Source organism: Eleginops maclovinus, chromosome 11 (genome assembly GCF_036324505.1).
Source record: "Eleginops maclovinus isolate JMC-PN-2008 ecotype Puerto Natales chromosome 11, JC_Emac_rtc_rv5, whole genome shotgun sequence".
Lineage (NCBI taxonomy): Eukaryota > Metazoa > Chordata > Actinopteri > Perciformes > Eleginopidae > Eleginops > Eleginops maclovinus.
In genome coordinates, this window is record NC_086359.1 from 22,916,715 (window position 1) to 22,939,384 (window position 22,670).

The 22,670-nt window shown below is 40.7% G+C and overlaps 1 protein-coding gene across 1 annotated transcript in view; it reads right to left on the reverse strand.

The window, feature by feature from the left end:
- The window catches only part of uvrag (UV radiation resistance associated gene), a 95,181-nt gene that overhangs the window by 32,257 nt on the left and 40,254 nt on the right, over positions 1–22,670 (reverse strand). The window contains exon 13 of the mRNA XM_063895821.1: positions 6,419–6,494. Coding sequence (XP_063751891.1) covers positions 6,419–6,494 — 76 coding nt within the window. The remainder of the gene's footprint in view (positions 1–6,418; positions 6,495–22,670) is intronic.

The following is a 22,670-nucleotide window of genomic DNA, read 5'->3' on the forward strand; positions in this document are numbered from 1 at the left end:
CAACCGTTGACAGACCTAATATAAAATCCAGCATCAGAAAACAGGGACTTCCTCTCTCTGGATCAATCACAGAGGGAGAGGGCTGAGAGCCATCAGCCTGTTGTGTCATGTCAAGCTGTTAACAAACTCATAATACAACCCACACCACCACTTATGACCTGTAAAAAATCATTTCTTGCTTGAAATGTGATAAATAAAGTACACTAATCACATGCTTTTCACTGTCAACAGGCATCTTGTTTAAGTGGCACCTTAATGGTGTTCAAATTCAAAACACATAGTCAAACTCAGGGTTTCTAACTTATCCCCTATTAGATATAAGGAGGGGGTGATTATCCAACATTTGTACAGCATGTGGCCATGAGTACAGATGCAGGTTCATGTTGTTCTTCTGTGGGCTAAAGCAAAAACACATTAATGGTGCATACAAAATAAAAACAGTCCCTTTTTGCCTCACACCTTATATCATCCTTCTCTTTTGGGATGAAAGTGACATAAATTACATTGACTTGGCACTATATTTTTTCTAGTGCCTGTCATGTCCATTATATGTTTTATCACATCAATCCCTGTAAAATGGAAAACAAATGTGGCTGTTATGGAAGGATGAAGACAATGAGTGGCAGTCGGCCGTTGAAATGGCCTGATTACTTCCAGGCTCTGTCTGGAAGTAAGCGATGGTGGCGGAGCCTGGGGAACCGTGGTCCAGGGTTCAGGTAAACAAACAACATACAGTGGGCTGCATTATGATTTCTGAACATTGAGGAGTCTGTTTGGACAGTGTAGATGTAATCATCTGTTTTTCTTATTTTTTTTTTTAACATTTCTCTGGAACACACCGAGAAGTGAGTCACAAACCGCAGACCTCAGATCGACAAGGAGAGGAAGAACAACAGGCTTGTGAGTGAAACCTGGAATAGACTCGTCTAACAATGTTTTGATTCTTATTTAAAAGAATCCGAGACATGGAGGAGTGAATAAATGCACACATTTGACCAGATAGAGACGGACTTATCTGATAGGAGCAATGCCTTAAATAGCAAATAATGGATCCGTCAGATCGGTCTGTCCCTATGAATGCCTCGACTCACTGTAGGTGGGTTCAGGGTATTGGCTCTGACACATTATTGCCATCACTCCTATCTCATTCAATATAATTGAAGGAAAGACATGTGACAAAAGAGATCGGGTCATACCATTGTCCAACTCTAAGGAGCCAACCGTATTTATAAAACCCAGACTGCAACATCTCAGAAATTCACAGAAGAAGGGAAATAAGGTAATATGTGGAGAAATGTGTAGATTCTTGGCAACTCAGCCTGATGTGGAGGGAGTTGTGAAGTGGAAGGGAGCTGTGTAATGTTCTGTTTGTGCATGTCTTTGCTTGGGTCATATGGTTTTTATCGAAGCACAATCACATGAGCTAATGTCCGCAAAGGGCGATGCCAAGACCTTGTCGTTTCTCTTTTGATAAGGGTTATGAGATTTGAAACCGAGGTGAAGGAAGGACCTTAACATTGGAACGTGTCAAAAGAACATTATGCATGCTTACAGTCACCCCTCTAAACCTGATGACACCGACAGAACAGTTAATTCCTATATCGTTATTCTTTTAGGGTTAGGGTTAGAAATAGAAAACTGATGGAGCCCCGCATTCAGCTTATCCAGTCAGACGTGTGGATGAAACATTTCTTTCTTATATTGTATTCAAACCAGATTAGTTTATGTGGATCATACTATGCCATTTTGATGTAACCTAGCTCTTTTTTTTCACAGTTTCATGTTCAAATAATGCAAACAAGTAAGTGATAAGTATAAGTATAAATATAAGTAGTAATGTACAAAATATTGTAAAATGCCACATCATATTTCCCACTTCTTCTTTTTACACTCCCCCCACCCCATTGCTCCCCGGGCACTGAACAATAGCTGCCCACTGCTCCTAGTACTAGGATGGGTTAAATGCAGAGGACCAATTTCACTGTGTGTGCTCTGCTGTGTGCATGTATGTGACGAATAAAGAGGGTTTCATCCTCCGATTCTATCTATAAATAAAAAAAAGTCATTTTCATGCATAATATACTCTTGCTGGAGCACCTAATAATAAATAATCCCTTCACCAAACTGGCTCCTGTTCCGCTTGCTGCCACCTCCACTAACCGCTAAACACAGTAGGCTCCCCCATGAGTCACAGCCATGTTTTATGGAGCCACAGTTGCCACTCTTAACGGCACTAGGCGATCTGACGTATGCTTCAGACCACCAGAATGGCACTCTGCCTGCAGCTCATGGTGTAAGATTGCACTGAGACTTGGAAGTTGGGAGACTGCAGGCGACTTTCCCCAGTAGACTCAAATAAAGGTGAACCCAGAGGTCACCTGCTCGGGCCACAACAAACTTGCTGAGTTTTAATTCCAATACTAGCTTTCCTGTGCCTGGGGCCCACAACATATGATACGGCAAGCTTAGTGACTAAAAGCTAATTGCTGCGCCTAAAGAGCTAGCATAGCATTGGTTGTCATCTAATCAGCCCCACATGCCGGTTCCACAACAACGTAGCCTAGTGGACAACACAGTGCTAACACATGGCGTGCCTCCAGACAAAAGGCTGCTGGATTTCCTTTGGAGTCGGCCACACTCACTTGGACAATTTGTCTCTGTGAATGGAGGAATGGCAGGTCCCAGTGGTTGTGCACATCAGGCATAGCTACATACCTGTGGCCAACTACTTCAAGGAAATGACGGCTAAATGCCATTAATTTAACAGCTTTGCAGAGAGAAAATCTAACTTCTGGTATAAGTTTAACTGGGACCAAAGAGAAAATATGCATATTAACACTCCACGTAAACATGAGTCACTCAGATGTTTTGTAATATGTACTGATTGCACAAGAAATAGAAAGGAGCTGTTCAGAATGGCTGCATGTCCATGAAGTATTTCTTCACTCCTCCTGTCAATCACATTGACCCGAGGTGGCAACCTGGGAGTGTGTTACCACCTCCGATCCAGGATAAAGCCTTGCCCCTGGCCTCATGACTTGAGGCGTAATAAAAGCAAACTTCTCCCTCCGCCACATCAAACCAGGGTCGACCAGCGTCTCTGTATCGCTTTCCAAGACAGCCACACAGGGCAATTTAATAAGAGATGGACAGCTAATGTCTCCCACCCAGGCTCAAGTCCGTCAGCAAACCAGCCAATCAGACGGTCTGCTCTGATACCAGACCTCTGCTTTGTATCACACAGCCAGACATCCAACAGGCTCTGCAAGGGCTGCATAACATGCATCGCTTAACAAACATTAGAGACAAGGAAGAACAGTTACAAACAAACATAATTAAGACTGAATCCTGCAACAACAATGCTGTCAGTGAATGATATGAGCAGTACAGGATCCAGCCACCAGGTGTAGGTTAGTACAGCCACTATTTCCAAAGAAGGCAACAAAATAATCCATTTATTACCAAGACAAATACTTCAGAGCAGGAGTGAAACAAAGCCTTACTGATCAAGTAGTTGAGAATGAAAAGCTTGAGGAATCCTTATTAGATTTACACGGAGCAATGACGTGAAGCCTTGAACCGTTGTGTAGATGTTCCCAGTGTTACGTGTGTGATCCCAGACTCGCAGGAGAACACTTTTGAATTAGATAGCGACCAAACATGCATGGGGAATTTCTGTTTTCACTGGATTCCTTTTTATCGACTGTGACATGTTTGCTGCTGCTTCAGTTTTTGAAACAATGGTGTATTATCACTATCATATGGAGCAGGAGCGCTCAGGTTGAACCATTATATTGTTTTGGAGTAAACCTGATATACCCAATCTGAATGTGGACGTAGTCAGGCACATATGGAATGCATGAGACTGAAAATGAAATATCAAACTGTCAAATACTGCTGCTATACCAAGCATAGACTGGATACCAAGCTGTGAAGAGCAGGGAACTCTAGCTTTACTGACCGTACAAATAATAAGTGTTTGTGTCTATGCAACCTTACATTGAAGATGCAAAGAGCAATTTGTTTCTCTCTTGTGTGCATGAGTTATATTTGAGTTGCTGTGCAGCTTTTGTCCAGGAGGTGGAAAGAAATGAGCCACAGATGTCATGCTGTCAATTATTAAATTATCATCCTTACAGATCACACACTTCTCACATGTGCCCACCTGTATTAGAGCCGATGGCTTACATCTGTTTTCAAGACCTTAAAATTGAATCCTTTTGTATTGGTTTCATGGAAAAAAGGTAAAACATTTGACTATCTGGACCTCATTTCCCCCTGCTGTGCATGGATTCCTTTGAAGCTTATAAGAACATGTTCCATTCTTGAGTAGCAAAGGAGACATCTCTCCATCCCTGACACCGCAAATTCAGAATTGTTATTCTAATGTTAATACCGGGAAGCAGATTCAGATAGAGAATACTTCTCCTCCAGCCACCTACGTGTGTATGTCATGCATATTAAAATCCCTCTCCTCTCTGATGCATACATACAGTACAGTGTGGATATTAAGGTTTAAAAAAACCTCATCCTCAATTTACACTCTGCAATAAGCTCTTTTCAGTGTGTTATTAAACCAGGTTACACTAGGAATCAGTTTCAACGTAACAAACAATAAAGTACAATAAGTTCAATGTATTACAAATATATGTATGAGCAATATAAAGAGCCTTCTTGAGGCTTCACGCTGAACTGTTTCCAGGTGTCTGATTTAGGTCACAGTAGTGCAAAATGCGAGTCGATGTGTGTGTGTTCAGTCTTGGTAGTTGATGAAGGCTTGAAAGCGGAGATGTATGCCCACATATTTTTACAATCCATCTATAATTTTAGTCATTGTGGTTGTCCATACTGTCATGTTATTATGTCCGACAATTTTTTAAAAACAACCTCTATTTTCTGTCTGTCCGTCCACAAAAGTGATCCTTTTTTGTTAATCTTATGAGGTTTCTTTCACTTTACCTGTCAAATACTATATTTAGAGAATTGTTCCTTACTTAATGAAGGGTCTAAAGACAGGAAGGGTTGTATGCTGTACAGGAAAACTGTGTGAAATATAGCTATATCACGATAATGCTCAGACATGATGGATGAGTGTCATCATAATGTACAATGAACGCTAAAATACATGTACACCAGATTAAATATTGGTTTCTATTTTGGATTCATGAAATAACACGCTGATTTATCGTTCCTTTTTATGGTTTTGCACAGCAATTATTTTCATTTGGTGTCCAACATGTTTTCTTATCTGGCTTATTTTCTTATTCTTGGACTCTGGTCCTCTGTAAGATGGCAGATTCAGATATTGGCAAGCAGCTTGTGGTCTGGCATTAGAACCCTAAACCTCCCAATGTGCAGCAGTTTAAAGTCAGCCACCTGCTAACGATAATTGCCCGGTCCTTTTCAGTGGAGAGGCCCTTGGTTCCCGCCTGGACGAGGAGGAAAACAGGCAATGGAATGCAAATGGTGTGAGGGATGAATGTAGGGAGTAACCAAGGTCAACATATTAGGTGTACTTTAATAAGCAGGGACAGGTCAAGGGTTCAACCATCCCCTGAGGTGTTTATCGGAGATGGGGGGAGAAGAGAAACCAATTTACAGCATTAATTCAACTTGTGTACGAAATGTCAGCTGCACAGGCAGACACATCCGCTCCTTCAGAGTGTGGTGATACTCCGTTGTTGTTCTTCTTGTCAACAAATATGGTGAAAAGACCAAAAAATAAAATCAATTGACACTACAACAAGTGTTGCTTGTGTAGCCCAAGCTTAATCTATCATATCATATGTTTATGGGCAATGGAGCTACTCGTGTCCTTGTTTTGAAGGTCCTGGACTACAATTTTGACCTGATGGAGCTAGATGGTAAGTTATAGTTCAGGGAAACTTTAACAACTGTATAAACGGCCATGGCAACCCACTCCACCCATACTTCAGTTACAATCTGGACCAAACTGTTGTACAAACTGGTCGTCATCCATATTAACATGCTGCTAGCATGGCTAAAACAGGTAACACATTTCATCATTACACTGAACATGGGAACTGTACTATCACTTTGTCCCACATACACTGCCCCTCCATAATAAAATACGTCCAAGCACACCCTTTGGCAGGTGAAAGTAGTCCCCAACAAATGCATTGTTTACTCAAGGTAATTCAATTCCTATTATGTTTTGTATTAAATGGCCAAGAGGCTCTGCTTTTCCCACAGATGATCAACTTCTTAATATTCAAATGGAGTATATCAATTGAAAGCACTTGTGTACATTCCCTTTGATTGACATGGATAGGATAAGGGTCTTCCACTAGAAATATGTTGTGTATTTAAAACATTTTCTTCTTTAGAAAATGTTCTACTCACATTCTACCCATTTGCCTTTCATGCAAACATGCGTGCACTATGTGTGTGTTCATACCTGGGCAATGTTCTTGTTGAGTAAGTAGACACCGTATTCAAAATGAAAGCGCTCTCCTCTGGGGTACAAAGGGAATCTGTTAAAGACAGGAAAAAAAAGACAAACATGGTGTTACACAAGAGCAGGGGATTTATTCCTCCTGATCCGCCGCCAGCAGAGTCTGGAAACAAAGGCATTAAGACACTCAAGAAACGCATACATTCCAAATAAGCACAGTCAACAGCACTTGGTACATACTGCATACCATATTATAGGTCTTTCCGTGTGAAAATGTCAATAAAGGATGGTTGGATTAAAAGGGTTCATTGCTTATTAATTTTACTTTGGGAGAGTGTAGCTCTTTGGCTTTACGATATGCAATGAATCCTTAAAGTGGCCGTTCTTGGAGCCAGAGGCGTTTACACTCGCTAACACTTGTAGATCGCTGATGAAGCTGGGTCCGGGTCTATGATCCCATCCCACGGACGCCACCTCCGTGTCTCGTTAAACTGAAATATCAAACAGGAGCGGAGGCGTCCGAACAGCCTGTCCATCTGCCTCTGAGCAGTAACAAAGAGAACTTTTACTTTGGTGGGAAAGTCCCACTGGTGCCCCTCAGATGTCTCAGTTAGCACTTGCTCATGAAGGATTGTGAAGACATCCCTGGGTGTTGGGGAAGGGTGAGAGAGGAATATGCTGACATGTAGAGGGAGCATTATCATTGCTATCGGGGACTGAAGGTTGGACTCATCCCTTCCTGTCATTATGTGCTTATGTCTGCTGATCTCCCACTGAGGAGGGTACCGTATTTGGGAGAAAACAGTCCAATGAACCAAGCAGGACTGACACACACATCAACATACTGGCAGAGACTTTGTTATCTAAATGCTTATCTTAGAGCTATCTAAACTCTAAATACCTCACCTTCACCTTCAGAGTAACCCAAACCTAATCCCACTCTTAACCTCTCACCCAAAAACTGAATAAGTGCTTGTTAAGAAAAGAAAAATCTAAGAGGATTTGCGTTACTTCTTTCTGCCCTTGAACCAGGACATCTGGTGTTTGGAAGCACACAATTCCAACAACACACGTGAGATTTTAGTGCCAGGACCTGCCATATTTAGCTCGCTTACACACAGATGCCGCATCCATGCAGTGAGCCCCATCAGCAGCTGCTGAGTGGCAGCAGGCCATGTCAAAAGGGAACGAAAAAGCAGAGGGAATACTGTTGTATAAACTGTATGAGCCTTTATTTCTGAAAACTAACTAATAAGCGTGTTTTATTGGGAGGCTCACTTCTGGATACAGAACATAGTAGTCCTTCACAGAAAGGTCATCAAATGATAAAACATGCACCAGGTCTTTAAGATACGATGTCTCTCTTTGGAACGACAGTGAATTCATTTGCTTTTGGTGTTAGGTTTGTGAGAAAGGATGTTTTCATTGGTTGCTTTGTCATTATGGTTATTAAAAGAACTATTACCACCTGGTTTTTGTTGGCTATTCTTCCTCCAACTAGTCAAGTTAAAGCCAATATTTATGTCTGTCCAAAATATTGTCAACTCATCACTTTACCCTATTAATACATTTTTGAAACTGTCATATTTTACACAACATGAATGCAACTTTCACCCTTTGACCAAAAATGTAATTAAGCTTTTAATTTTCAAATGGACTTTTCTGCCAAAATATGACACCTCTGTAAGATTTGAAAAAAGTTATATCCCTAGCAACTAACTCAACAAGCCGTGGCTCTGTTGTCTTCAGCAGCAGATGCGCTCTGATGTGTGTGTGTACTGTACAGTATGTGCAGACATGTGTTGAATGCTTTGCATGTGTGTGTGTGTGTGTGTGTGTGTGTGTGTGTGTGTGTGTGTGTGTACTGCTGAGGATGTGCATCCGGGATGCCTCCTGTGTGTGTGTGTGTGTGTGTGTGTGCCCCCTGGGGAATATGTCATGGTCTTCCGTTAATCCTCAGTGAGATCAGATACAGGGTCCCCCCACCTTTAACTGTGACCTACAGGCGCTTGCAGCAGTGTGAGAATACAGCAGAACACACACTGCTCAGCGCTGGCTGTTTTCTGGACTCCACTGTCAGACCCTGCTCACAGCATTGGAACCCTGCAGGTTCAAGTGTTGATTCAGATGTGATACTCTGAAGGCCACGTTTTCTCAGACCTTGATGCTCTGAAATCTTTGATAACACCCACGTTTCAGCATTTCAGCTGTCCAAGCATATGCCTTTGATAACATCAACCTGAGGATTTTGTTTTATTTCATCTGTTTGTTTTCCCCTACTCGTATCTGAGGCCGCCTGGAGATGTCAGACAACATTGTGACCTCATGCTCACTGTAAACACCTCCTCACTCACACTGTGACTTTGGGAAGCTAGGAAGTAAACCCTTAACAGATGGAGGTCATTTCAGCCTTTTCTAACAGGATGTTGCTTCTAAAGACTGGTGAGTAAAGAGTGAGATGCCGTTGCCTCGGGGACACACTGCCAGCCACTTTTTCGGCCCTCCATATCCCCGACTTGCAGCCAGAGCCCCATGGAGAAAGCAACATGCCAGAGGTCATATCTAAGCACTAGGAAGTGACTAACAGAGAGAGGAAGAACAACAAAACAGGCATTCCCCTCGCGCCGCTGGCATTCCCAACATCACTTCCCCACTAACAGATAGGCTTGGTTTGCTGATGAAAAGGAAAACAGAGCTACTTCCAAACACACACACATGTCTCATCGTCACAGTCCCAAAGTGATTAATGACCGCTGTCCACTGCGTCTGAAATCACACTGGAGAGACTCAGGGTCACCACACACCAGGAATTCCTCCCGGGAACGTGCAGCAAAGTCAATCGTATTATTACACACCGGCGAGGAGGATCCAGGGAGGAAGGCTGAGGACGGAGGGAAGGGAGGAGGCGACAAAGCAGTATGTCATCTGGTTAGCCAGCACACTTTATTATACATTATCTACTACGATAGCTTCGTCCTACCGAGATCAAACATGTCTTACGAAAGGAGAACTTGCCAAGAAAATGCTCGAAATAAGCAACGGAGATGTAGATCAAGAAAACAATGATGCAACAAGGCAAAATACTTAGTCAATTTAAATGAACATAAAGATTCATTCATTTTGAAAAAGCAACTTGCAGGGGGGGGGGGGGGGGGGGGGGAGTACTCAGATTTTGCACATGAGTAAAAGTAGAAGTACTCAGATCTTGTACTTGAGTAAAAGTAGAAGTACTCAGATCTTGTACTTGAGTAAAAGTAGAAGTACTCAGGTCTTGTACTTGAGTAAAAGTAGAAGTACTCAGATCTTGTACTTGAGTAAAAGTAGAAGTACTCAGATCTTGTACTTGAGTAAAAGTAGAAGTACTCAGATCTTGTACTTGAGTAAAAGTAGAAGTACTCAGGTCTTGTACTTGAGTAAAAGTAGAAGTACTCAGATCTTGTACTTGAGTAAAAGTAGAAGTACTCAGGTCTTGTACTTGAGTAAAAGTAGAAGTACACAGATCTTGTACTTGAGTAAAAGTAGAAGTACTCAGATCTTGTACTTGAGTAAAAGTAGAAGTACTCAGGTCTTGTACTTGAGTAAAAGTAGAAGTACTCAGATCTTGTACTTGAGTAAAAGTAGAAGTACTCAGATCTTGTACTTGAGTAAAAGTAGAAGTACTCAGATCTTGTACTTGAGTAAAAGTAGAAGTACTCAGGTCTTGTACTTGAGTAAAAGTAGAAATACTCAGATCTTGTACTTGAGTAAAGTAGAAGTACTCAGATCTTGTACTTGAGTAAAGTAGAAGTACCAGAGTGTAGGAATACTCTGTCACAGTAAAAGTATTCAAAATGTTCCTCCAGTGAAAGTAGAAAGTACTCTCATCTAAATGTACTTAAAGTAGCGACAGTAAAAGTAGTCATTGTTTGATTGGTCCATTTCAGAATAATATCTCTGATATGTTTTATAATTATTGATCATTAAAGTGTTCTCAGAGCTGGTAAAGGTGCAGCTAGTTTGAATGGCTCTGTATACTGCAGGGTAGCTGCTGGATTTACTGCAGGTGAACTAAAGTCTGATTTAAGGGCTGATTATATTTACCATCATTAAACCAGATCTGTAAAGTAACTAAAGGGATTAAATACATGTATTTGAGTAAGAAATGTAAATACTCAAGTAAAGTGCAAGTATCTCAAAATTGTTCTTAAGTACAGTACTTGAGTAAATGATCTTAGTTACTTTACACCAGTGGTAACTTGTTTCCTAAAATGTTCAAATCTGAACATGGGGACAGATAGTTATAATTATAATGTCTGCACTAAGAGTAAAAGTGTTAGTGGTTTGTGTCTCAGAGAGAGATAGCGCATATCAGAGGAAGAGGAGACAGAACGCCATTTTTAATCACTCAGCCAGCGACGGCAGCAGCAGAACTAAAGCATCCTCTGCACTAAACAGGATGGAATAAATTACAGTCCTGGAGGAATATGCAGCTCAAATCACAGCCCTGTCCGTCCATCAGGGCAGAGGGTTCAGAGTAAACAGACACCAAGCAGAAAGACTCACACACGGGCTTGGAAGAATGTGTTTTTCTGTTGTTGAGCTCACTTTCCCTTTTGCAACTTGTGTGCAATCCTGTTAGTCCTTTTGTTTAATTCTGTTGTACATATAAATCAAATTTAATTATCTCTATCCCAGCATATTTCTTCACTTTCCTTAATCAAGCTGTTTCTTCCGTCAGCACATCCTTCTCCTGCTCCCCTCAGTGGCAGCTCTGTTGAAGGGTCACGTCTGTGAAACTAACACAGCAAACCCAATATGACAGGCCCCATAATCAACACACCAGCTCACTCTAGCCTCCATTGGAAAGACTGATTGCTGAAACAAATGTGCTTTCAGTTAGCTAATATTCAACTCTGTGTGCACTGGACAAAAAGATGAAAAAGAAATGACAGGAAAAATAAATCTGTCACTTTTATTCCCCTCTCATTAAAAGATGTCTCTCCTCTGCAGGATAGCTCAAGTGCACGCTCTGGCTTTCTGCGTACTCACCAGATACGTGATTAATCCGTGCAGAGCCTGACACTGTCAAAAAAGACAAAAGCGCATCTCACAGGAAAGCCCCTCGTCTTTATGAGTGAGAATATCAGTGCCAGCTTTTTAACAGCTGGTCTAGACACCTTCCAGATATAAAGGAAGGACTCTTGTTAAGACTAGGAACAACCAATAAACACAGAGCTACAATGATGAGGTAAAGTACAGGAAGTGCTTTACTTTCTCATCCTGTCCATTTCTTTTTAAACACTCCTCGCCCGTTCTTTTATTCCTGTTGAAGGATCCTTTAAAAGCTGGCTGACATACACTTCTTTCCTGATCCGCCACCCCCTCTGGCTACATTTTCTCTGGACTGCGGACCCTGGGGCCTCCTAGCAGGTGTCAGCAGCACATTTTATACCCTCCAGTTAAATGGTCACATTTGTGGGCAGAGAGAAAAGATGGGTTTACTACGTCAAAAACACTCCCGTTTGTGTAAGGATGTTTCTTTCTGCATGGTTCCTGGAGTTTTACACAATACTGGAGCCAAACTGGAGTCCTGTTTTCTGAGTTAAACCGACCATGGTCTCTACAGGCAGTGCTGTTAAAAGTAGTCTATTAGAGAGGGTCAGTGGGGGCTTCTTGTGAGAACCGTAGACGGCATGTATATTTAAGCATGTTATAGTATATTGGACTTCCTTATTCCCTCTTGGGTCCGTTGTATTAAACATATAAAGGAAGACACCGCTCTGCAGGTGGGTGGTCGTGCTGAGCGCTGCTGTGGTTCATGAGAAGAGGGTGGGAAGACTCCTGGTGACTGGCTGACCTGCAGTAATGTATACACAGGCCGGGGTCTCCACATGTGTTGGATTGCCTGTTTAGACATCCTAATTAATACGCCAAATGTGCAAAACAACAGTTCTGGCTCACATAGTGGAGACGAGGCTTGGCTAGTGTGTGCACGCCCCTGTTTTAATGGTGGGGGGGGGGGTGCTTGTGAGTTTCACAATGTCTTTAATGTGCGATTTCAAACAGCACAGGGCCATAAATCATGTAGGCTCGCTTTAGAAAAAACACCTGCCTTGCAACTGTCAAGGCTCTAATGGCAGTGGTTACTATATAAATCACAGGGAGCTGTAATTTTCAATATCTGGGAAATGATTACACTGAGCATCTGTCAGTGAATGCTATTTTAATGACCGCTGCTGCACTTAAGACCCCAGTATAACCGTTTCGCCATCTTGGTGTGTGCCGTTAAGTCTCCTGAGTGATGTGGCGGTTTCTCGCTCCGTCATACTGAGTTTTCATCACGGCTCTTAAGAATATCCAGGGGTCTGCTGACCCCGGCTCCCAACCCCTGAACTCTCATTTCTTCCCTTTCCTTTTGTTTTTATTCCATTGTTTTAATCACATGCAGAGGAGCTCAATCTGTCCTACATATTATTTTGTTGCCAGAAACTTAAGCCAGAGCAGACATCACTGCATCCCTAACACATTATTTAAATAATGACATGCTATCTAACCTCAAATCAAAATATTATAACACCCGTTTAGGATTAATAATTCAACCTCTTGGCAGTCTCTGGTCAGAACCGATTCTCATGATCATAGCTTCACTAAGACTGAGAGTCTGCAGCCAGGAGTGACCTCACGCCGTCCTCTGAGCCCAACGGTAGCAAAGGTATGCAGTAAAGATGGTGATATAGATCCAAATGTTCACTTTGCTCTGATGATAAATTATTGCTGATCAGAAGCAGTTATCCGTGCCAGAAAATTAAAGCAAAACCGTACGTTTCCCTCTGTGGCTAAACCTGGGTTTCACATGAGGTTGTCGTTTGGTTCCACTCAAAGACATATGATTTATTGAACAATAAACTCTGGTTGACTTTCCAGAAAAACATAAAATAAAATGTTAAAAAAAATCCAAATATATTATTCTGATAAAAATGATGTGCTAAATAGTGCGCCAATTAAATTAGAACAAGGTGCCAAATAATGTGATCTTGTGAATGTGAATGTAAATATACACATATTAGATCAATAAATATCTTAACAGTTATTTATAACATTTCATAAATAAAGCTTTAACTCAAATATATCTTTCAGATATTTCCATCATAAATCAAAAGGCTCTAACACCCTCAATCTATGAACAAGAATACACTCCTATGAGAGGTCACTCCCTCCAACCTGATGCATCCATCAGAGAGCCGCTCAGTGCAGATGCTTCTTGTTATCCTAAAATATGGAAGACTGATCAAACAGACTGCACAGCAGGGCTCCCAGATGAAGGGCTGCATATGAACTACATGTCAATGTGGAAGAGACTCCGTGACTTCTTCAGAGCTTTTATAAACACAGCAGTCCTTCCATTGTCCTTGAGTAATATATCAGACAATCTCAAAAGACAAGTAAACATCCAGTCCAGAGAGCCTTTAACATACAGATCTAAAGAATGAGATATTTGTTGGAATTCGTTTAAATGCTCATTTTAAGAGTTGATCACCTCTTTCATCTCTTCTATTTAGAACAGACACTACAGTATGTCACAGAACAAGGGAGAGGGGCCACTGGAATAAAGTGAAAGAACAAGAACCTCAGCTGTATTTAACCTGTGGTTCTGTTAAAGCAGCTGAAACGGGATCTGTTGTGTGTGAGTACTGCCGTTACACTCGGTTTTTACAGTCCTAAATAATGTCATTATTCTGTCAATAATTAAACAAAATATATAAAACAAATATTCTATTAAATCATAGTCCTGGGTTATTTTCTGTTCAATTTTTTGGAAGGGAAATATAACATCTGTTGTTCTTATTTCGGTGAGAGTGATTTCAACCACTTCGGGTACAAATGGGAACACACTAATTAAGAGCCAGAGCCAAAATTCATTGTGAATGAGTCTGTGGCTCAGTGGATTAGTGCGCTGATCATGAAAGCACAGGTTCAATCCCCACTGCAGTCAGCATGTTGTTGTGTCTCTGGGCAAGACACTTCACCCCAAACTGCTCCTGTGGGGACTGTCCCCAGTATTGATATATGTAAGTTGCTAAGTATTGTAATACAAATTAAAATGAAGAGGACACCCATACTCATTTTCCTGAGTACTAATTTGAATTATTTTATAGAAACACATAGAACACCATGAAATACTTATTTCAGCCGTGGAAAAAATGAAGAGACCACTGCAGTATTATCAGTTTCTCTTGTTTTATTATTTACAGGTATGTCTTTGAGTTACATTATTTTTTATTTTATTTTATTGTATTCTATAAACTACTGACAATTTTTCTCCGTGTTGGAATTCAACAGACACTGGAATGGCTGCCATACAGGTAGAGATAAAGATTTAAGAAAAATCCAGAGTGGTCTCTTAATTTTTTCCGGAGTGGCATGAGTTTGAAAGTTGTGATACCTCTACAGGTCTTGAGTTCCAGTTGGAGATTTAACAGATGACACATTTAAGAGCAGAATGTTGATCAGGTGCCAAAATGCCATTGACCCATACTGCACAATGTTGCCTTGGAACCAGAAATGCCATAACGGATATTTGAAAACTGAAAGACTAAAGAGAAAAATCCATCTGTATGACTGGATATCGACTACTAAGCCTCTCCACATATGGAACTTGGGCAAACTCACCCTTTTAGATTTAGGTACTTAATTGCCTAAAGTGATAACCAAACTTTGCTGTTGTGTGTTTTCTGCCTAGCCTTTCAGCAGGAAGTGCAGAATGCTCTGCAGCCTCAAGGCTTTCCCTGCCGTTGCTGTGCAGGACAGGTTAGTTTTGGTCCCCTCTGCTCTCGGCACCTGGTCCCTGCTAAGGGAAATGAAGCCCAGGAACAATAACCTCTTTTTTCACAGCTTCCGCTCGTCTGGCCTCCACCAACAATTTGTTTTGTGTTTGAACCAAGCAGTGATTTGTAAATCCCACTGACATCCTTTTTTTTCTTTAGCTGTGATAAAGAACACAACAAAATTGACTTGCTGTAATACTTTGGGGCGAGGGCTATATGAGGCAGCGCTTGCTTTTTAATGGCCGGGCTCTGGACTCAATCAGACACCGGACATCTGGATCGCATCTCTCTGGTTCTCCCCTATGCAATCAGAAACACTGGAACCGGGCTCTCTGCAGCACAAAATGTGGGCGCAACATGCTGTTAGAATCCACTCCTTTCAGAGAATGTCTCTGAATGGGATCTCAAAAAAGCCAAATCATAGAGGAGCGCCCAACAGAGCAGTCATTCCCACACTTTCAAACCTTCTAACTTGAGCAGTTTTAGGAGAGTAACATTATTCAGATCAACACATGACTCATAAAGTGGCGACATCTTAGCCCATATGAAACAAGCTTCACTCACTCCTACAGATTTAAAGGAATAACACGACTCAAAAAGGTGGAATATATTCCTTTTCTTCACACTACAGTGAAGGCCCAATACTTTTAACACTTAATTTAACAGGCAGAAGGAATTTGACTTGCTCAACTACACCCAGAGCTCTGAAATGAATATGCTCAGCAACTGAACTGTGGATCTCTATAGGTACCGTAGTAGAGCCAATAAAAGGGGTGGGTAAGCATTACTTATGGATGCATGGAGTCGTCTAAGAACTCCATAAAGATTCATCACTTTTGCAGAAGTAGGGTCAGGACAATTACCATTTACCAGGGGCCTAGAGTGCAGCATGCACCTAACACACCATACGGTTCCTCTGTGCACCCCATTACAGATGACTGACTGCTGGCTAATCCTACCACGCTCTGAGAAAACTGATCCCATGTCACCTCACTTATCACCACGGGCTGCCTCTTTCCGACACTTTAATCACCGCTTTTCTGTACACTTTTAGAGCCCGGCGAGTTGCTTTCCGTCTCCCCACACATCATTTTGCTTTGTCTGGAGTCCGTTGAGACCTCAGGGGTCATAAACATAAGGTGGAGGGGGTGTAATTTTTCTGGAGCGTTTGGCCCCACTCAGGGACACCTCAGCTGGTTTGTGGGGCCGGTGGACAGCCACACATCCTACCAGTTTATTTCTGTTGCTGGCGTATATATCCAGCATGGTAGGATAGACATGTGTAAAGGGACTCCTATTGAGCCTCTCCAGCTGTTGTCATGACATAATGACCCACACAGAGAGATAGTCGCTCAATCCCAGGGTTGTGTGATAATGTCTCTCTTTTTCTCAGACACTTTCTCCCAGCTGTTTGTCTGTTTAAGTATGACACATGTGGATGTGAGAGTGTCAGAGCTGATTTACACATCGTTCCCACGTGCTTCAATAAGAAGCTCCTTGTTACGGAACGAGAGTCCAGCACAAGGAGAGACTGGTAAACGTGTTGACCCTTGCTAGGGGAGGCCAAACTATTCCTGAGCCTGGCAAAGATACTTACCACCTATCCAGCTACTCTGCGCTGTCCAATCAGGGCGCTCAAACCGGGCAGAACTTCACTCTCCTAGTTTGCAGTTGTTGGTTTGGTTCCTAAAAATGTGGTTTTGTTGTGGAGATTCTTAAACAATTTAATTTTAAAAATCCATATTTTCAGAGATGATCATGAGACGTGAGACGAAATGACATTTTAAAATGTTCATAGTAATACGGATTAAAAATAATTGATTTAGGAAAAAAAGTAGTGCTTCAAAAAATCTAATAAAAAGAACAGCTGCCAGTATTGGCATTATTCTCTAAAATCTGAAAATTAAATCGATGAAAATTTTTTTTCACATTTATAGTGAAGAACAAAGTCCATGTGCAAAATCTGAAAACAGCACAGTTCTGTCCAACAGCACCAGCAGCCCGACTGGATGGTGCTGCAGCTGACCCCGGTTCAGCTGTTCACCTTGACTGGAGTGAGCGGTTCAGCTGGAGACATGGTGTCAATCTGGGCTCTTGAATTGTTTGGCTTTCCCTCACAGGGTTACACCCATAGTTGGCAAATGTCTGCCACGCTACTGTAACATTAAAAAGGTGAGAATAAAAACAAAGTGAGGCTTCTGGCCTGCAGTCCTGTTATAATCACCTGATTTACCACCGCCATGTGGCCTGCATCTCCTCTCCTACCACTTTAAATAATTTACTATAATGAGCCTCCAGGATTCAAACCAGCCCCGCTCAGTACTTTACAGACACCTGAAGAGCAGACTGCTCACACAATACACGGCCCGCAACTGTTCCTCAACTACCCATATGTACATAATTGTACAGCTTCTAAAACCTTTTTCCTATTGACCAATTATGCCAACAATTTCAGATAATTAAAGATACGTACAGTATATATGATGTAGTGTTGAGCTACTCGAGACGGGTCTTGAAACCACTTTTTAAAGGTCTTGGTCTTGTCTCGTAATGGACTGCATTTGTACTTGGTCTTGTCTCGGTCTCGTACCTACAGTATTGGACTCGAGATGTTATGTCAAGAACTGCTGTAGCTGGGGATGTGATTGGATGTAAACCGCCCTGTTTCAAATGCAACCAATAACGTGGTCTTACTGACTTTTTTTCACTGACTTTTAAGCACTCACGGGACCTCAAATATTTTACTCTTGCGCAGCAATGGGACATGGGACTGGACCCCCTCACCTTTCCCCACCCACACTCAAACGTCGTGAAGTAAAGACGTCGGGAAATTCAATGATAATTAAATGTAGGAAAACAAACCACGAAAATGTCCCTTTTCTAATTTTAAATGAAAAAAAAATAATCACATTTTCAATAAGTATGATGAAGTTGAATTTATATCTTAACTTTTCTACATGGGTCTTTTTCTGATGATGGGAATCTTTCAGATGAAATTGAATATGATATATTTTTTTGACATTTTATTGTATGTGTATTATGTAGTGTAGGACTCACACTAGTCTGGTTCGGGTCTTGATTCGGTCTCGTCCTGCCTCGGTCTTGAACTGTTCTAGGCCTCGGCCTCTTAAAGTCTTGGTCTTGTCTTGGTCTTGGTTAAGCTGGTCTTTACTACAAAACTCATATGCTGTATGTGAACTCTTACCTGTCCTATCCGGTATCTAGCTATTGCTACTATTACAACTGAATTTCTCTGTGGGGATTTATTATTTTTATCTGTTCTTATTTGAACTTTTCTCAACTTATCTTATCATCATTCATTTAATCTTAATCAGAAAAGTTTTGATTTGTCAGAAAAAGCTGTGGTTTTGAATATGAATAACTATAAGCAGACTGTAAAAACCCTTATTCTTCTTTACCATAATTCACAACATGTTGACAATCAAGTACAACAATCATTAAGGCTCCCAGTAATAAGCAGGATTAGTATTTATACATAAAAAAGGACTTTAATATTTTGCTGATGGAAACAAGTCCCTGCACAGCAAAATCCAAATTGTGAGCATCAGGTAACAGCTGACGAGCGCAAGCATGACTCAGCCATTTTCATATTTATACTTTCACAGTCTAACAACATACCCAGACTTCTCACTCCAGCTCAAAGGAGGCAATCATATTAAGCCACACCCCCCCCCCCCCCCCCCCCGCCATCCAGCCCTTCAGAAGAGGCGCTTGCATGTTTGGAATGAGCATACCTAAGCATGTGTGTGATAAGCGTGCAATTATCATAACGCAGCAAGGATTTTTATTCGAACTTGATGCATAGTTACAAGAAATAACACACAAAAATAATTATTTCATTACGCCGGCCCCGCTGTAATAACAGTGCACTTCATGACAAACGACCCCGACAGAGCCCCAGGTCAGGTTAGATTCTCGGTTTGTCATTTGCTTCTCTTCATGTCAACACAGTACTTTCCATCATGAATGGCTTGATTCAACAGAAACGATATAATGTGGTGAGGAGAGGAAGCAAGGTGCTTACAGCCCGAGGGAGAGAAACATGTGTCCTGAACAGGCACTTTGATTTGCAGAATCTCTGGTGAAAAGACAAGAGCGTGTTGTTACCATGGGCAAAACAAACAGATTGAGACAGGCAGAACCCTCCTAGCCAAGCTATGCAGGTATGAGGTGGAACGGTGGAGAGCTTTTTCATGTTGCAATTTAACATCTGAGAATTTTAGAGCTGTATTTGGAGTTAGGGGGCTTTTATACGTGTTATACTTTCAAGCCGTGTGAGGGGGAGGGCCATATTTTAAAATAAATTCATTATTTTCACACAAGTCATTAGTTAAGCCAAGGCAGACTTGAATTTTTCCTATAAAATTAATCTTTGTTGTTTTAATCTTCATCTAAAATAATTGTATACACAGAGGACTGCAAATACCAGACTGTGTTTCGTTACAGATTTAAATATTTCATTGTGATGTACCCCTTTTTATATTAAGATCAGCCAAAAAAAGAAAGAGCAACAAAATGAATTTCAATGGTAATTTAAGAGAAAAGAAAAGAAAAAAATTATAATTTGAGAACAAAGTGGTAAATAACAAGAAAATAAGTATTATATTCTGACTATAAAGTCAAACATTTGGGGGGGAGAACATAAGGAATTCTCAGATAAAAGTCACATATTTACAAGGAAAAGATCAAAATGAATGGGTTTTTTTTTTGCCAAGGAACCACATTGCTTTACTTTGCAAGGTAGGATTGAACTCAAAACACCACAGACGCTGCTGGAAGACAGGGATCACGCACACCTGAGTGAGGAACACAACAAATACTTCTGAATCTCTCAGAGGTCCTAAAAGTACTCAGGTCTTGTACTTGAGTAAAAATAGAAGTGCTCAGATCTTGTACTTGAGTAAAAGTAGAAGTACTCAGATCTTGTACTTGAGTAAAAGTAGAAGTACTCAGATCTTGTACTTGAGTAAAGTAGAAGTACTCAGATCTTGTACTTGAGTAAAAATAGAAGTGCTCAGATCTTGTACTTGAGTAAAAGTACAAGTACTCAGGTTTTGTACTTGAGTAAAGTAGAAGTACTCATGTCTTGTACTTGAGTAAAGTAGAAGTACCAGAGTGTAGGAATACTCTGTCACAGTAAAAGTATTCAAAATGTTCCTCCAGTGAAAGTAGAAAGTACTCTCCTCTAAATGTACTTAAAGTAGCGACAGTAAAAGTAGTCATTGTCTGATTGGTCCATTTCAGAATAATATCTCTGATATGTTTTATAATGATTGATCATTAAAGTGTTCTCAGAGCTGGTAAAGGTGCAGCTAGTTTGAATGGCTTTGTATACTGCAGGGTAGCTGCTGGATTTACTCCAGGTGAACTAAAGTCTGATTTAAGGGCTGATTATATTTACCATCATTAATCCAGATCTGTAAAGCTACTAAAGGGATTAAATAAATGTATTGTAGTTTAGGAAAAGTATACCATTGACCTCTGAAATGTAGTGGAGTAGAAGTACAAATAAGCAAAAAATGGAAATACTCAAGTATCTTGAGTATCTCACTGCAGTCTATCCATCGAGTTGTAGTTTTCGATACACAAACGCTATCACCTCATCACAATCTGTATGTATAATGTCCTCCACTGAAGGCATTGATCCAATATTAATAAGTGGATCAATTTGGTTTCTTGAAAAAAAAAAAAATCTTTGGAGAAAAATGTGTTTTTTCGTAATAGACAGAATGCTGCGGCTACCATAAGCTAATGGAAGAGAGGTCACTGCAGTATGATGCAGCTGAGGGGGGTAACTGTGGGGGAAGCAAACACTTCTTACTGTTCGTTTACCCAGGATAACTGCCACTGATCGGAATGAAGAAGACGGTTTTTTTAACTGAAAATAGAAGAAACTCTCATTTAAAACCCTACCAGACCTTCTCCAGACAGCTTTTGATTAACATTTTTTAAAAGGTCTTCCTATCTTGAATTGCATTCTCAAGTACATTTTAAAAGGTTGCTAAAACATTATATGAGCATTACAGAGTAAAATGTAACTGTGCCTGTGGTTTGGCCTTGTGATGATGGCTAAAATGTGATGACCATTTTTGTTTCACTTCGTATACCATTGTTCATATGATGAAATGAGTTGTTCTATTTTGCTTTTAGTTTTGCTTACTGTTTGTTTTGTGTGTGTGTGAGGACCCCAGGAAGAATAGCCAACGCTTATGCTAGTGCTAATGGGGATCCTAATAAAGAAAGAAAGAAAGAAAGAATACAGGACCATTTTGGCCATTTAAACACTAAACATAGATTCCAGCGCAGAGGATTTGAAATGAATTAAAATGCTTAGTGAAGCAGTAGAAGGCTCTCTAGGTTTACAACTCCTTACCACTGTGTATTAAACACCTGGATTTATGACCTGCTGAAAACTTAAATATAGGACCTCAAAGAGAATAACAGTATAACAAGGCTGGCAATTTATTGACTCTAACATTCCAGGTGTTTGGAATCCAGCAGCACTGAGTTATTTGATGTGGCTCTTTCAGTTTGATAGATAGCGAATAAACTTGATTAAAACTTCTCATAAAGAAATAATAATGACAAGAAAAAACATGTTATGCGTGCATTCTTTGTTTTGCCATATTGACTTTTATGTTACTTTCATCAATTGTAAAAAACTTTTATGCTTTTTGAGTCTTGACAGATACAGTTGGATGTGTCTGATCGATTCCCCTTTCATCTCACGCTAATACTTTTCCACTGAGAACTGAGTTTTTAGAGGCAATAGCTTCTCTGTATGACTTGTATGAGAGCACATTGAGGTCTTTTTAACAGATCAAACTATGAAAGAGTTCCACATTGGTTGGCAAAACTGAAAACAGCTCAGTATCAGGACACATTCCTAATAGACAACGGAATAAAAGATAGATCCACACTGAAACAATGTATGTTCCCCACATTTCCACAGATTGAGGATCATTTGGTGGTTAAAAATGGTGGATGAATAAAATCATTTTCACATCAGAACTAAGAATATGATCCATGTTTTCCTTCAAGTTCCCATGTGTTACACGGTCATGTTTTATCTTTGGAAATACATTGATTGACATGACAGCCTTGCTGTGTTTGCAATCAAACTGTGCAGTAGAAACAATGTGTTAAAAACATGGCATTATGTTTGCATTCATTTGCTTTTCACTTAAGATATCACTGCACAATTACAGCCTCGCCCAAATACTGCATATGAGTGAAGCAGGAAATAATAGTGTCTTCAAGTCTTAGAGCTGCTGAGTCATATTGCACCTCAAACAACAAATATTCCAGAGTTCAGGTTTCTTTACTTCCTCTCCAGAAAAAAGGAGAGTAAAAGAAAGGATGTAATTCAGAAATCTCAGTTTCAGTGTCAGCCTGCTGCCTGCCACTCCTCACTCGGCACACCCACCGGA